The sequence below is a fragment of the Sardina pilchardus genome, chromosome 15 (genome assembly GCF_963854185.1).
Source record: "Sardina pilchardus chromosome 15, fSarPil1.1, whole genome shotgun sequence".
NCBI lineage: Eukaryota > Metazoa > Chordata > Actinopteri > Clupeiformes > Clupeidae > Sardina > Sardina pilchardus.
Window position 1 is genome coordinate 2055823 of NC_085008.1, and position 17500 is coordinate 2073322.

The window sequence follows — 17500 nt, forward strand, 5'->3', positions numbered from 1 at the left end:
CTTAACTACACCTCTAGATCAGCACTGTGTCTCTTAACAACTCTTAACTACACCTCTAGATCAGCACTGTGTCTCTTAACTACACCTCTAGATCAGCACTGTGTCTCTTAACAACTCTTAACTACACCTCTAGATCAGCACTGTGTCTCTTAACTACACCTCTAGATCAGCACTGTGTCTCTTAAAAACTCTTAACTACACCTCTAGATCAGCACTGTGTCTCTTAACAACTCTTAACTACACCTCTAGATCAGCACTGTGTCTCTTAACAACTCTTAACTACACCTCTAGATCAGCACTGTGTCTCTTAACTACACCTCTAGATCAGCACTGTGTCTCTTAACAACTCTTAACTACACCTCTAGATCAGCACTGTGTCTCTTAACTACACCTCTAGATCAGCACTGTGTCTCTTAACTACACCTCTAGATCAGCACTGTGTCTCTTAACTACACCTCTAGATCAGCACTGTGTCTCTTAACTACACCTCTAGATCAGCACTGTGTCTCTTAACTACACCTCTAGATCAGCACTGTGTCTCTTAACAACTCTTAACTACACCTCTAGATCAGCACTGTGTCTCTTAACAACTCTTAACTACACCTCTAGATCAGCACTGTGTCTCTTAACAACTCTTAACTACACCTCTAGATCAGCACTGTGTCTCTTAACTACACCTCTAGATCAGCACTGTGTCTCTTAACTACACCTCTAGATCAGCACTGTGTCTCTTAACAACTCTTAACTACACCTCTAGATCAGCACTGTGTCTCTTAACAACTCTTAACTACACCTCAAGCTCAGCACTGTGTCTCTTAACAACTCTTAACTACACCTCAAGCTCAGCACTGTGTCTTAACAACTCTTAACTACACCTCTAGATCAGCACTGTGTCTCTTAACTACACCTCTAGATCAGCACTGTGTCTCTTAACTACACCTCTAGATCAGCACTGTGTCTCTTAACAACTCTTAACTACACCTCTAGATCAGCACTGTGTCTCTTAACTACACCTCTAGATCAGCACTGTGTCTCTTAACAACTCTTAACTACACCTCTAGATCAGCACTGTGTCTCTTCACAACTCTTAACAACACCTCTAGATCAGCACTGTGTCTCTTCACAACTCTTAACTACACCTCTAGATCAGCACTGTGTCTCTTAACAACTCTTAACTACACCTCTAGATCAGCACTGTGTCTCTTCACAACTCTTAACTACACCTCTAGATCAGCACTGTGTCTCTTAACAACTCTTAACTACACCTCTAGATCAGCACTGTGTCTCTTAACAACTCTTAACTACACCTCAAGATCAGCACTGTGTCTCTTAACTACACCTCTAGATCAGCACTGTGTCTCTTAACTACACCTCTAGATCAGCACTGTGTCTCTTATCAAACTACACCTCAAGCTCAGCACTGTGTCTTAACAACTCTTAACTACACCTCTAGATCAGCACTGTGTCTCTTAACTACACCTCTAGATCAGCACTGTGTCTCTTAACTACACCTCTAGATCAGCACTGTGTCTCTTAACAACTCTTAACTACACCTCTAGATCAGCACTGTGTCTCTTAACTACACCTCTAGATCAGCACTGTGTCTCTTAACAACTCTTAACTACACCTCTAGATCAGCACTGTGTCTCTTCACAACTCTTAACAACACCTCTAGATCAGCACTGTGTCTCTTCACAACTCTTAACTACACCTCTAGATCAGCACTGTGTCTCTTAACAACTCTTAACTACACCTCTAGATCAGCACTGTGTCTCTTCACAACTCTTAACTACACCTCTAGATCAGCACTGTGTCTCTTAACAACTCTTAACTACACCTCTAGATCAGCACTGTGTCTCTTAACAACTCTTAACTACACCTCAAGATCAGCACTGTGTCTCTTAACTACACCTCTAGATCAGCACTGTGTCTCTTAACTACACCTCTAGATCAGCACTGTGTCTCTTATCAAACTACACCTCTAGATCAGCACTGTGTCTCTTAACAAACTACACCTCTAGATCAGCACTGTGTCTCTTAACAGCTCTTAACTACACCTCTAGATCAGCACTGTGTCTCTTAACAACTCTTAACTACACCTCTAGATCAGCACTGTGTCTCTTAACAAACTACACCTCTAGATCAGCACTGTGTCTCTTAACAACTCTTAACTACACCTCTAGATCAGCACTGTGTCTCTTAACAACTCTTAACAACACCTCTAGATCAGCACTGTGTCTCTTAACAACTCTTAACTACACCTCTAGATCAGCACTGTGTCTCTTAACAACTCTTAACTACACCTCTAGATCAGCACTGTGTCTCTTAACTACACCTCTAGATCAGCACTGTGTCTCTTAACAACTCTTAACTACACCTCTAGATCAGCACTGTGTCTCTTAACAACTCTTAACTACACCTCTAGATCAGCACTGTGTCTCTTAACAACTCTTAACTACACCTCTAGATCAGCACTGTGTCTCTTAACAACAGCTTTTAACACAGAAACTATGAACCCTCTCCTCTCCTGGACCCCCTCTTAGACATTGAAGCGTACAAGCAGCCTTTTGGGAAAGAAAGGGTCAACTTTGTCTATCTTTTGTTTTTCACTTCGACATGTCACTTTGAAGAAACGTTTCTGAAGCGTGCGTGCGCGTGTGTGTGTGTGTGTGTGCGTACATGTTGAGGCTCTCCTCCTCTTTATTACTGTAATTAAAATGTTCTTGCTTGTTGAATGCTGTTGCATGTTGGACAATGCACGACATTATCCATCACAGCAGACGCGATGGGGGCTTGGGTGTTCCAGACTTCCAGTGGACTTCCATCTCCACTAGACTGGCACATCTAATAAACATGCCTATTAGCGACAATAACACATCCACATAGGCTTGTCACCAGAGGACTCAGGATTGTGGGATTTACTTAAGTGAAAGCAAAACAGCATACTGTTCAATCTCTTCCATTATTGGAAGTTGCCACATTTGGAGAAGGAGGTGTTGTGTGTGTGTGTGTGTGCGTGTGTGCGTGTGTGTGCGTGTGTGTGTGAGTGTGTGTACTGAGGCTCTCCTCATCTTTATTACTGTAATTAAAATGTTCTTGCTTGTTGAATGCTGTTGCATGTTGGACCTTGTGGTATGCTGTGGTCAAAGTGATTAAGCCTTGTCCTCTTTCTGTGTGTGTGTGTGTGTGTGTGTGTGTGTGTCTTCTCTTCTCCAGGGGGAGAAGAATGCAGGCTTCGATGTGCTCTACCACAACATGAAACATGGCCAAATTGCCACCAAGGAGCTGGCAGAGTTTGTACGGGAGAGGTAAGCTGGTGTGTGTGTGTGTGTGTGTGTGTGTGGGAGGGAGCGAGACAGATGGTGACGGAGTGATGGAGAGCTTTCGCTATTTTTGTGGATGACTTTTAAATCTCCGTATGTTTGTGTGGGAGGTTTGGGAGACCCGGTCCAAACTTCTGTCTGTCTCCTTAAATAATATTTCATCTTTAAACATGCCATCACTTCAGAACAGACATGAGCATGCCTGAGACACACACACACACACACACACACACCTTCATGTCACACAGATATGTCTGTGGGTGTCTCTCTCTAAATAATATTTCAGCTTTAAACATGCCACACAAATATGTTTGTGGTTCTATTTTTTTATTAATGTTCACATTACTTAAGGGACATCAGCATGCCTCCACACACACACACACACACACACACACGTGCACACGTACAGTACATGAGCATAGGAACATGCCTAATACAGTAAGAGGAATATTCTGATGGCAGTTTTTGGCTTTCATTGTTTGTATGTGTGTGTGTGTGTGTGTGTGTGTGTGTGTGTGTCATGACAGGGCTGCCATCGAGGAGACTTACTCGAAGTCCATGAGCAAGCTGGCTAAGATGGCCAGCAATGGAAGTCCCCTGGGGTAAGTAGTATGCTAACACACACACACACACACACACACACACACACACACACACACACACACACACACACTCACACACACACTCTTGGGTTGCGTTGGGGGTAGTTGGCCAAGTTTTCAGTTGACTAAAAATAGGTATAAATAATCGTCTCTTGGAAATTGATCTCAATGCATCATAAAAGAAAAACTAGGAAAAATCCAACCTTTTAAGGACACCAATTTTCTTTGTGAAGGAATAATGTATCATAAATAAATAATTGTTCTTCCTTGAAATACAGGGGTAATAAGTCATAGATGCAGGCAGATTTTTATTTTTAAAGGCTAGTTATTTCATGGATCCAGGATACTATGCATCCTGATAAAGTTCCCGTGTGTGTGTGTGTGTGTGTGTGTGTGTGTGTGTGTGTGTGTGTGTGTGTGTGTGTGTGTGTGTGTGTGTGTGTGTGTGTGTGTGTGTGTGTGTGTGTGTGTGTGTGTGTGTGTGTGTGTGTGTGTGTGTGTGTGTGTGTGTGTGTGTGTGTGTGTGTGTGTGTGTGTGTGTGTGGCATGGTGACACCTTGAGCAGGACTTCAGACAGGAAGCTGACAGGATGGTAAAGACATCCGGAGAAAGTTTGTGTGTGTGTTGGCGTGTGGTGTGGTCAGAGGGCATGTGCTGCGGTCCGCACTCTTCCCCGGTCGCGCTCCTTCTCTTCCTGTTGCTGCTGCAGCGGGTGTGTGTGTGTGTGTGTGTGTGTGTGTGTTGGCGTGCGGTCCGCACTCTTCCCCGGTCGCGCTCCTTCTCTTCCTGTTGCTGCTGCAGCGTGTGTGTGTGTGTGCGTGTGTGTGTGTGTGCGTGTGTGTGTGTGTGTGTGTGTGTGTGTGTGTGTGTGAGCTCATATCACCTCACAGTGCTGCCCAGTCCACCTGTTCCGCCACTGAGTGGGAGGTCCTGCTCTGCTGTGTCATTATTCTCCAGCGTCTCTTTCTAGAAAGTTCTCTGTCGGAGATGTTGGAGAACTGCACTCATATCGTAATGCGTAATCCCAAATTCATATTCATATTCATATCGTATCGTATTCCTAAATTTAAGATGTCTTAAAGGGATAGTTCGGGTTTTAAGACACGAAGTTATATGGATTCCCTGTCAGCAACGTTGTGCATCAGCACTGACTTACCCCGCAACAGCGTCCTGTGAGCCGAGATCCAGCCGGTTTTTGATGCTGAAGAAAGTAGTCCGGCAAGTTTCTGGGGTCACGAAAGTAAAGTGTTTTTCTTCTCAAAACCATATGCGTTCAAAAGAGTGATATATTTGCACCACAAAAACGTTGTCCAGGAAAAATTCAAACCTCGTTATCACTTACTTATTTTTCGCGATTCCTATCACTGCGCGCTACTGACAGCTGGACAATGTTTTTGTGGTGCAAATATATCACTCTGTTGAACGCATATGGTTTTGAGAAGAAAAACACTTTACTTTCGTGACCCCAGAAACTTGCCGGACTACTTTCTTCAGCATCAAAAACGATCTAAAACCGGCTGGATCTCGGCTCACAGGACGCTGTCGGGGGGTAAGTCAGTGCTGATGCACAACGTTGCTGACAGGGAACCCATATAACTTTGTGTCTTAAAACCCGAACTATCCCTTTAACGCTTTTTTTTTTTTTTCTAACTTCTTACATTGACATTGTTAGATCTGCTAACGTGTCAAATGTTTACACTGTTCATCATTTTATTTTAGAGTCTGTTGGGATAGATTTACTTTAGATGTGTTCTGCATTCCAAAACCGTATTTCTCATACTGTATATTTCTGTACAGAGCAGAGAGGATTGTATTCCAGAGTCGGCAAAATTAGTAGTGTGTTTCTAAAATCCAGCTCTCTAACACACTATGTGAAAATGAAAAACAGAAAAGTATAACAGAGCCCGTTTAAGCCCCTGCTGGGGAGGATTGAAACATTGACTGACTTGAAAGTTCATACATTTGCATTAGGCTGTCAGAGTAAGTGTGTGTGCGTGCGTGCGTGCGTGTGTGTGTGTGTGTGTGTGTGTGTGTGTGTGTGTGTGTGTGTGTGTGTGTGTGTGTAAGAGAAGCCGGTGAGCTCAGCAGCTGGTGGGTTAGTGTAATCATTAGACCCACGGTCGTCAGCCTCCCTCATTATGTCGCCCTCATCAAACCTTAATGAGTGGTGGTACTGTGCACAGGAGGAGCAGGACTGCAGGGTGTGTGTGTGTGTGTGTGTGTGAGTGTGTGCGCTTGAGTGTGTGTGTGTGCGTTTAAGTTTGTGTGGGTGTCGGGGGAACTGATGCAGGTGCAATTTAAACCACACACATCTGAAATGAAACTGCAGCTGTGTATAAGATGATGTGTTTCATAACCGTCTAGAAACCCACGAGTAAACACAAACACTGCCCTTTGTATTGGTGGGTTTCATCTGTGAGGAGGGCGTGTGTATCTCTATGTAACTGTGGGTTTCATCTGTAAGGAGGGGGGTGAGTGGTCTTGATCTTGTAAATCGCTCTTGCAGCCAATTAGCATAAAAACATACTGACATTCATCATCATCATCATCATCATCATCATGACCTTTATTTCACTGACTTTTTACCCTATTGTACCTTAAAGGGATACGCTGACTTTTTACCCTGTCGTACCTTAAAGGGATACGCTGACCTTTTGGGACTTCAGCTTATTCAGTGTATTCCCCAGAGTTGCCCTTCTCATCTCATGCGATCGGGAGGTGCAGGCTCAGTTCTCCGGGCAGTTGGAGGTACCTGTGCTTAGCTAGGCTAGCGGGGGGTGCGTCAGACAGAGTAACGTCACGCACTGAGATACTTGACTATGTGTTGACTTGACTACCTCGGGGGAATACGGTGGAGAAGCTAAAGTCCCATAAAGTTGCTGTGCTCCTTTAATTTCCCTCCAGTCTGGGGCAGGTCCTTGAATATTAAACAGCTGAGAGACAACCTTCCTCTCCCTCTAGTGAGGAGGTGAAGGTCTAGTGAGCAGGTGAAGGTCTAGTGCTCTAGTGAGGAGGTGAAGGTCTGGTGCTCTACTGAGGAGGTGAAGATCTAGTGCTCTAGTGAGGAGGTGAAGGTCTAGTGCTCTAGTGAGGAGGTGTAGGTCTAATGAGGAGGTGAAGGTCTAGTGAGGAGGTGAAGGTCTAGTGTCTAGTGCTCTAGTGAGGAGGTGAAGGTCTAGTGTCTAGTGCTCTAGTGAGCAGTCTAGTGCTCCTCCTCAGTCCTCCTCAGGCTGGGCGAGTGTGCTGCTGTGGTGTTCATGTCCACCTCACCTCATCATTGTGCTTCAGTCTTCTGCTCTGCTCTCTTCCTTTTCCCCTCTCTGTGTCTCGACCCTCACCTCCCCCTCTATTCATATCCTAATCTCTATATCACACCATCTCAATATTTCAATCTAAATAATGACCTTTTCCCCTCTCCCTCTCCCTCTCCCTCTCCCTCTCTCCTCCCCCTCTCCCTCTCTCTCTCCCTCTCTCTCTCCCTCTCCCTCTCTCCCCCCCCCTCTCTCTCTCTCCCTCTCCCTCTCTCCTCCCTCTCCCTCTCCCTCTCTCCCCCCTCTCCCCCCCCCTCTCTCTCTCCCTCTCTCTCTGCAGTACGTTTGCCCCTCTGTGGGATGTATTTCGTGTGTCGTCTGATAAGTTGGCTCTGTGCCACCTGGAGCTTATGAGGAAGATGAACGACCTCATCCGGGACATCAACAAGTACGGAGACGAGCAAGTCAAAATCCACCGCAAGGTACCCGCCATACACACACACACACACACACACACACACACACACACACACACACACACACACACACACACACACACACACACACACACACGTCCCAAACTCCCCACGCTGCAGACAGCCCCCGTCTGGGTGTAGATGGTCACGTTTGTGCTCTAGATGGACTCCAGATAGTCTCTGTGTCTGTGTTCTAGATTACAGCCATCTTCCGTCTGTGTTCTAGATTACAGCCATCTTCCGCCATCTTCTGTCTGTGTTCTAGATTACAGCCATCTTCCGTCTGTGTTCTAGATTACAGCCATCTTCTGTCTGTGTTCTAGATTACAGCCATTTTCTGTCTGTGTTCTAGATTACAACCATCTTCTGTCTGTGTAACTGTGTTCTAGATTGCAGCCATCTTCTGTCTGTGTTCTAGATCGAGAGAAGATAGCTCTCACACTCTTTCCTCTTCTGTCTGTGTTCTAGATCGAGAGAAGATAGCTCTCACACTCTTTCCTCTTCTGTCTGTCTAGTTTAGTCTGGTCTCTGTCACTCCTAAAGTGGGTGTGTACTTTATTCACTGTGCTTGCTTCATAAAATGTGTATCCTAGAACACAAGCCAATTGTGTGTGTGTCTCTGTGTGTGGTTACTTGTGTTAATATATATTTGTGTGTGTGTGTGTGTGTGTGTGTGGTTACCTGTGTTTATGTACGGTGTGTGTCTGTGTGGTTACATGTGTTAATGTGTGTGTGTGTGTGGTTGTTTGTGTTGATGTGTGTGTGTGTGTCTGTGTGGTTACTTGTGTTAATGTGTGTGTGTGTGTGTGTGTGTCCAGACTAAAGAGGAGGTGGTGGGCACGTTAGAGGCGGTCCAGGCGCTGCAGGTGCAGAGTGGTCAGCTGCAGAAGGCCAGAGAGGCCCATCACGCGCGCTACCTGGAGATGGACCGGCTACGCAAGGAGAGCGCGCCGCAGAAAGAGCTGGAGAAGGTGTGTGTGTGTGTGTGTGTGTGTGTGTGTGTGTCTCTGTGTGTGTGTGTGTGTGTGTGTGTGTGTGTGTGTGTGTGTCTGTGTCTTGGTGTCTGTTTAACAATGTCTTTCTGTGTGCTGAGTTTTGTGTATTTGCAGAAGTGTGTGTGTGTGTGTGTGTGTGTGTGTGTGTGTGTGTGTGTGTGGTGTATTATGTAAAAGGTGTTGTCTAGTTTTGATTCTTCATGAATAATGCAGTTTGGAAAAACATCTGAATGCAAAAATAGCTAACACTTTAACCTCAATCTTAAATATAAATGTTAGTTAACAGTGTCAGTAGATCATCTGTTTATAATCTGAGCGCCTGTAGATGGTCTAAAGGGGAGGATCTAAGTAAATGGTTCTAAAGGAGAGGATCTAAAGGGGAGGGTCTAAAGGGTTGGGGTCTAAAGAGGAGGGTCTAAGTAAAGGGTTCTAAAGGGGAGGTTCTAAAGGGGAGGTTCTAAGTAAATGGTTGGGGGTAGTGAAGGAGGACCCAAGCACTACACGGTCATATTGATTTCCTTTTAGTGAGGCTGATGGTGAAAGTCTCCATGGTAAACTTCAGTGAGTTTAACTCTCTCTCTCTCCACTTTCCTCTCCTCTCTGTCTCTGTCTCCCTCCTTTCTCTCACCATCTCTCCACTCTCTCTCTCTGTCTCTTGTTCTCTCTCTCTCTGTCTGCTCTCTCCTGCTATTCTGTGAGCAGGCGGAGCAGAAGTCCAAGAAGGCAGCGGAGGGGTTTGCCGGTGCGATTGAGAAGTTCAACCGTGTGGGCGGCGACTTTGAGCAGAAGATGAGTGACTCAGCGCAGGTCAGTCCCTCAGGAGCCGGCGCTATCCCAGCATGCACTGCTCCATCGCTCATGTGTGCACTGCACCCAGGTGGCGTCTGAGACGAGGAAACGGAACACTCATTCACCCGCCCCCCCAACACCGCGGGCTCCCCGGAGACAGTCTCCTAGGAAACGCTGAATAGACTGTGACACAATAATTATGAGTTCTGTGAGCATGTTTGACGTACTGTGGGGGTGTGCAGCAGACTGCATCACTGCAGGTATTCTCTCTGTGTGTGTGTGTGTGTGTGTGTGTGTGTGTGTGTGTGTGTGTGTGTGTGTGTGTGTGTGTGTGTGTGTGTGTGTGTGTGTGTGTGTGTGTGTGTGTGTGTGTGTGTGTGTGTGTGTGTGTGTGTGTGTGTGTGTGTGTGTGTGTGTGTGTGTGTGTGCCATCTAGGCTCTCCCAAACGCTGTGTGTGGCAGAGAAAAGAAAGTTGCTGGAGTTGCTCAGTGTTAGAGCAGAGGCGTACAGTAGCTGATGAGTTTTTAATAGTGGAAGGCTTGAGGCTGACTCATGTTTCAAGGTCTCCAGTTCTGCCTGAAAAACATCTTTCAGCATCTTCATATTTCACACCCAAAATGCTTTTAGCAAAAGCCACCTCTCACTTGTGTCCTGATGTCAGTGTTAATACTGCAGTGTGAAGGCCAGTGTTAATACTGCAGTGTGAAGGCCAGTGTTAATACTGCAGTGTGAAGGCCAGTGTTAATACTGCAGTGTGAAGGCCAGTGTTAATACTGCAGTGTGAAGGCCAGTGTTAATACTACAGTGTGAAGGCCAGTGTTGATGTGTGAAAGCCAGTGTTAATACTGCAGTGTGAAGGCCGGTGTTGATGTGTGAAGGCCAATGTTAATACTGCAGTGTGAAGGCCGGTGTTAATACTGCAGTGTGAAGGCCAGTGTTAATACTGCAGTGTGAAGGCCGGTGTTAATATTAATGTGTGAAGGCCAGTGTTAATACTGCAGTGTGAAGGCCAGTGTTAATACTACAGTGTGAAGGCCAGTGTTGATGTGTGAAAGCCAGTGTTAATACTGCAGTGTGAAAGCCAGTGTTAATAGTGGTGTGATAATGTTCTGATTTATTTATGTAATGCAATCTTGCTGGTGTGTGTATGTGTGTGTGTGTGTGTGTAGAAGTTTCAGGACATCGAGGAGGCGTACCTGAAGCAGATGAAGCAGCTGATTAAGGGCTATTCCCATTCGATAGAGGACACACACGTGCAGGTCGGACAGGTACGTGTCTGGTCCTCAGAGGACACACACTCACAGCTGGTACAGGTGTTTAGTCCAGAGAGAACACACACTCACAGCTGGGACAGGTGTTTAGTCCAGAGAGAACACACACTCACAGCTAGGACACGTGTCCTACAAGAGACAAGTCAAATGTTCCTCCTCTGGTGGATGAGTTTTTTCTCTCTCGCCATTGTGTGTGTGTTTGTGTGTGTGTTTAGGTCCATGAGGAGTTTAAGCAGAACCTGGAGAACATTGGCATTGAGAACCTCATCCAGAAGTTTACGGACCAGAAGGGCACCGGGAAGGAGAGGCCAGGTGGGCACCTCTCCGCCTGCTCGCTACACCGTCCGATGGGCACCTCCAAACAACATGACTATCCAATCGACATGACTATCCAAACAACTTAACTATCCAAACAACATGACTATCAAAACAACATGACTATCCAAAAAACTTAACTATCCAAACAACATGACTATCCAAACAACATGACTATCCAATCGACATGACTATCCAAACAACTTAACTATCCAAACAACATGACAATCCAAACAACTTAACTATCCAAACAACATGACTATCCAAACAACTTAACTATCCAAACAGCATGACTATCCAAATGACATTACCATCAAAACAACATGACTATCCAAATGACATTACCCTCAAAACAACATGACTATTCAAACAACATAACTATCCAAATGACATTACCATCAAAACAACATGACTATCTGAATGACATTACCGTTGAAACAACATAACTATCCAAATGACATTACTGTCAAAACAACATGACTATCCAAACGACCATTACCTTTAAAACAACAAAAACAACATGACTATCCAAACAACATTACTGTCTAGGGACAAAACTGAATATCAGATTTGACCGATTCAATTTCCTACTGTGTTGCAAGACCAGAAATCCTGATTGTGTAATCTGATGATTGATGTCCGTTTTGTGCAAGTGTAAGGGTCAGTGTTTTGTATAGCTGTGTGTGTGTGTGTGTGTGTGTGTTTACACGTTCTGTCTCCCTGTGTTCCAGCTCCAGTGTGTTTTGAGGAGTACCTGTCGTCGTCGGTGACGGCTGACATCGGGAAGAAGAGTCGAGGGAAGGCATTCCGCATCCCGGGGCTCGGCAAGAGAGACAAGGAGCCCGACTCCACGTAAGAGCGACACCTCGTCATGTGACCGAGGCGCTCTGGCCCATCATGACATCACTTCCTAAAGCACACGGTGCCATTTATCAGCCCAACTCAGCCTAGCGCTCCCTACGGCCCTGTTGCCCTCAAATCTGTGTGTGCGCCCAAACTGAAAGAGGGGTGCTTGTAGACGGCCCTGTTGCAATCCAATCTGTGTGTGCGCCCAAACGGAAAGAGGGGTGCTTGTAGACGGCCCTGCCTACAGATGGCTCTCACACAGAGGGGCTCAGGCCAGAGCAAAAGAGGGGTGCTTGTACATGAACATGCTTTTAATTATTCCACCGTGTTTGTTAATTAGAGAGACAATAAGCTCGGACTCAACACGACACACACGCCTCAGTAGAGAACACAGGCTGGTCTAAGAGCGGGCAGTGCACTCACAGACACAGACACACACACAGACACACACACACACACAGGGCTGATAATGATATCATCTGTGAGCGAGTGGACAGGGTTAATTACCATACCATGTGTTTCAGAGTGGCCTATTGTGTGTATGGAGATGTGTGTTAATGAGGGGGTCGAAACAAGAGTGTGTGTGTGTGTGTGTGTGTGTGTGTAGAGATCATGTGTGTTAATTAGGCGGCGGGGACAAGAGTGTGTTGTTTTGTGAATATCATGAATGTTGATGAGGGAGAGGATTAGGCCAGTTGGAGGTGTATGGCTAGTGTGATGTCTGTGTGTGCGTTAATGAAAGGACATAAGGAAAACTGTGTGTGTGTGTGTGGGGGGGGGGGGGTGGTAATGAGAAGACTGAGAAAAGACTGAAAATGGAATTCATCTTGTGTTTGTCTTTCACAGGGATTCTGCCGTCACTGAAGCTCCAGTGAGTACCTGAATGCACGCAGACACACACACAAACACACACACACACACACACACACACACACACACACACACACACACACACACACACACTTGTGAGGACTTGAATGCCCCCCCCCCCCCCAACACACACTTTTTTCTGCCTTTCACTTTCATACCCAGACACACACACACACACACAGAGCAGCACAAATGTTCCTACTGATAAGTGGACAGAGTTGGAGTGCACAATGGACAGCTTATTTCTAGGAACATGAGACTTGGCTCCTTCAAGAGCTGATTCCTGGCATCCTGTGTGTGTGTGTGTGTGTGTGTGTGTGTGTGTGTGTGTGTGTGTGTGTGTGTGTGTGTGTGTGTGTGTGTGTGTGTGTGTGTGTGTGTGTGTGTGTGTGTGTGTGTGTGTGTGTGTGTGTGTGTGTGTGTGTGTGTGTGTGTGTGTGTGTGTGTGTACACACGAGTGTGTTGTTTGTTTATGCACGAGTGACAATGACGCGTCTCATGGCTTCTGGTTACTCATGTTATTTTTACCCCCAGCTCTAAGGCTGGAGGGGCAGGTGGAGTTAAACATGGGGAGGAGGTGGAGGAGTTAAACATGAGGTGGAGGTGGTGGGGTTTAGCCAGAGAGGGTTAAAGTGGAGTAATCAAGGATCTTTGGTTTAGCATGGGACTGGAGGTGGTGGAGTTTAGCATGGGACTGGAGGTGGTGGAGTTTAGCATGGGACTGGAGGAGGTAGTGGTGGAGGTGGTGGAAGTGGAGGGGGTGGTGGAGGTGGTGGTGGTGGTGGTGGAGGTGGTGGGGTTTAGCATGTGGCTGCCAGAATAGCTTTTTTAACAGGTGGATGTCACTGGGAGCACTCTGTGCTAAAACACAAACACACACTTATGTAAGAACCGAAGAGGCTGAAGAAGGACCTCTACTGCGTGCAAGCACACACACACACACACACACACAAACAAACCACACACACACACACACAGAGCATTACCGAGGCTATTACCACAGAGGCCTAAAATAGCGTGTGCTGAGATTTCAGATAAGGTTACTCTGTTGATGAGCGGCTGATTACATCAGGCCAGCGGCTCCTCCAGTAGCTGCTGCAAGGTTGAAACAGAGACGCTAGTTCTGCAGAATCTATTTGGATTACATGAAATGGCCTATGTGCATATACCTATGTGATGAAATGTCCTACGTGCATATACCCTTCTGTATGTGATGAAGTGTCCTATGTGCATATACCTTCTGTATGTGATGAAATGGCCTATGTGCATATACCCTATGGCCTATGTGATGAAATGTCCTATGTGCATATACCCCATGTGACATAATGAGATGTCCTATGTGCATATACCCTATGTGACATAATGAGCTGTCCTGTATGCATATACCCTATGTGACATAATGAGCTGTCCTGTGTGCATATACCCTATGTGACATAATGAGATGCCCTACTGTATGTGCATATACCCTATGTGACATAATGAGATGTCCTATGTGCATATACCCTATGTGATGAAATGAGATGCCCTACTGTATGTGCATATACCCTATGTGACATATTGAGATGCTCTTGCCCTGTGTGACGTTAACCTTGATGTCTTTTCTCTTCTTATCGTTTTTCTCTCACCTACCTTCTTTCTCTCTCTATCTCTCTATCTCTCTATCTCTCTCTTGCTCTCTCGCTCTCTCTCACTCTCTCTCTATCCCACTCTCTCTCCCTCCCTCTCTCTCTCTGTGGGAGCAGAACTCTCCTCTGGAGGTGGATGACGAGGGCTTTGTGATCAGAGCTGACGGAAATCAGAACGATATCCTTAAACTGTTACTCCATTACTCCTCTACTGTTAACGGCCGTTCACACCAAGAACGATAACTAAAACGATAACTAGAAACAAATATCGCTTTCGTTAATAGGAATGACGACATTCACACATAAACTATAACGATAACGACATGATGAACGATATCATTGGGGATCACTTTCATAGCGATTTTGAGAACGACAAAAAGCTAACGACCAATCAGAAGAACCCATGACATGTTAGCCATCATCACATTTATTAACACAAGGAGAGACTTTATTGGTGGTCAGTGTGAACACTTTTATCATAATGGTTATAGTTCTCGTTATAGTTCTTGGTGTGAATGGCCCTTTGCTCCTCTCCTCCTCTCCTCTCCTCCTCCTCTCCTCTCCTCCTCTCCTCTGCTCCTCTCCTCCTCTCCTCTCCTCTCCTCCTCTGCTCCTCCTCTGCTCCTCTCCTCTACTCTGCTCCTCTGCTCCTCTACTCCTCTGCTCCTCCTCTCCTTTCCTCCTCCTCTGCTCCTCTCCTCTGCTCCTCTGCTCCTCTCCTCCTCTACTCCTCCTCCCCTCCTCCTCTTCTCCTCTGCTCCTCTGCTCCTCTCCTCCTCCTCTGCTCCTCTCCTCTCTTCCTCCTCTCCTCTACTCCTCTGCTCCTCTACTCTGTTAGTCCTTTAGGAGAACCGGACCAGAGAGCCCTTTCACACAGTGGTGTTGTGTGAGAAACTGGACTCTGGTGATCTGAGGGTCACAAGACGCGTTGACCAGGTTAAGAACAGTTGGACGCGTCACAAGACCGTTTAAACGTTGACCTGGCCGTCCTGGCCAAATGATTTAACCTCGTTTAAAATGAGGGATTTTCAAAATGTTCAGCTCAGAGGGCATTGCATGTAGAACCGGATTTGAAACTACAGTAGGCCTTAACTCAGGTTCATCCACAATTTTGATGAACTTGGGAAAAAGAAAGTTGTTGTTTTTCTGTAGACCGTAAAACGTGTTTTTTAAAGTTCCATAAGAACTCCCGAGGGGACTGTAGTGGAGCTGAGCGGAAGAGAGGCTGACGGTGAGGAGCGTGGCAGAGCGATGAGAGAGCAGTGTGTGTGTGTGTGTGTGTGTGTGTGTGTGTGTGTGTGTGTGTGTGTGTGTGTGGCGGAGCGATGAGAGAGCAGTGTGTGTGTGTGTGTGTGTGTGTGTGTGTGTGTGTGTGTGTGTGTGTGTGTGTGTGTGTGTGTGTGTGTGTGTGTGTGTGTGTGTGTGTGTGTGTGTGTGTGTGTGTGTGTGCGCGTGTGCGTGTGCGTGTGCGTGTGCGTGTGCGTGTGCGTGTGCGTGTGCGTGTGTGGCGATGAGAGAGCAGAACGGAGCCTTTACGGTGGGGTGCACGCCCTCCCGCTTCCTGCCTTTGTTCAGTTTCTGGCCAATCAGCAGACTTTTGGGGTGCTTGTCAAAGATAGCCCACTCCGATAAACTATTACTTGCCCATAGCTACGCCAGCATGCACAACACTTCTGCTGACCATGCTTGCCTGTACACACGCACGCGGACATACACACACAGTGACAGAAAAATATGAGGCTGTAGGAACAGCACTGCTAGACACAGTGCTAGACATTACATGTATTTTTATTGAACAAGATGGGGAAAAAAGATGATTTGCAGTTTGCAGCTACTGTATGCAGTGTAGTACAGTATGTAACACCAGACCCTAATCTCTGGGTTGGTTTAGCATGGGGCTGGAGGTGGTGGTGGTGGTGGTGGTGGTGGTGGTAGGATAGGGAAATATATTGATGCAATGCATTAGAGATGTCAGGAAGATCAGGATACAATATGATCACTGTATGAGTAACCTCAGCGTGTAGCCCTGCGTAACCTCAGTGTGTAGCCCTGCTGGTCTCGGCTAGTGCTCCTGTGTAACCGTGTAGCCCTGCTGGTCTCGGCTAGTGTTCTTGTGTAACCTCAGTGTGTAGCCCTGCTGGTCTCGGCTAGTGCTCCTGTGTAACCGTGTAGCCCTGCTGGTCTCGGCTAGTGTTCTTGTGTAACCTCAGTGTGTAGCCCTGCTGGTCTCGGCTAGTGCTCCTGTGTAACCTCAGTGTGTAGCCCTGCGTAACCTCAGCGTGTAGCCCTGCTGGTCTCGGCTAGTGCTTTTATCCTGTGTAACCTCAGTGTGTAGCCCTGCTGGTCTCGGCTAGTGCTCCTGTGTAACCGTGTAGCCCTGCTGGTCTCGGCTAGTGTTCTTGTGTAACCTCAGTGTGTAGCCCTGCTGGTCTCGGCTAGTGCTCCTGTGTAACCTCAGTGTGTAGCCCTGCGTAACCTCAGCGTGTAGCCCTGCTGGTCTCGGCTAGTGCTTTTATCCTGTGTAACCTCAGTGTGTAGCCCTGCTGGTCTTGGCTAGTGCTCCTGTGTAACCTCAGTGTGTAGCCCTGCTGGTCTTGGCTAGTGCTTCTGTGTAACCTCAGTGTGTAGCCCTGCTGATCTTGGCTAGTGCTCCTGTGTAACCTCAGTGTGTAGCCCTGCGTAACCTCAGTGTGTAGTCCTGCTGGTCTCGGTTAGTGCTCCTGTGTAACCTCAGTGTGTAGCCCTGCTGGCCTTGGCTAGTGCTCCTGTGTAACCTCAGTGTGTAGTCCTGCGTAACCTCAGTGTGTAGTCCTGCGTAACCTCGGTGTGTAGCCCTGCTGGTCTCGGCTAGTGCTCCTGCGTAACCGTGTAGCCCTGCTGGTGCTGGCTAGTGCTGTTGTCCTTGACTCTAAGTCCTGAACGCTGCGCTGATGAGAAGGAAACCAACTTCTACTCCAGCGACTCGGACTTTGACGACGACGAGCCCAAGAAGTTCCACATCCAGATCCGGCCGGTGGCCAGCGGTAGCCGTGGCAACACAGCAGCCCACGAACTGGAGCTCAAGGCCACGGTGGGGGCGCTGTCTCTGCCCCCCAACACTGGGGTACGTTACACACACACACACACACACACACAC

The 17500-nt window shown here is 46.9% G+C and overlaps 1 protein-coding gene across 1 annotated transcript in view; it reads left to right on the forward strand.

Moving 5' to 3' along the window:
* fcho1 (FCH and mu domain containing endocytic adaptor 1) overlaps nt 1-17500 on the forward strand; it is a 58114-nt gene that overhangs the window by 17104 nt on the left and 23510 nt on the right. Inside the window, exons 3-13 of the mRNA XM_062555713.1 lie at nt 3217-3308; nt 3851-3925; nt 7517-7658; nt 8471-8623; nt 9350-9454; nt 10607-10705; nt 10924-11020; nt 11755-11875; nt 12716-12740; nt 14482-14542; nt 17286-17467. Of these exons, the coding sequence (XP_062411697.1) occupies nt 3217-3308; nt 3851-3925; nt 7517-7658; nt 8471-8623; nt 9350-9454; nt 10607-10705; nt 10924-11020; nt 11755-11875; nt 12716-12740; nt 14482-14542; nt 17286-17467 (1152 nt within the window). The remainder of the gene's footprint in view (nt 1-3216; nt 3309-3850; nt 3926-7516; nt 7659-8470; nt 8624-9349; nt 9455-10606; nt 10706-10923; nt 11021-11754; nt 11876-12715; nt 12741-14481; nt 14543-17285; nt 17468-17500) is intronic.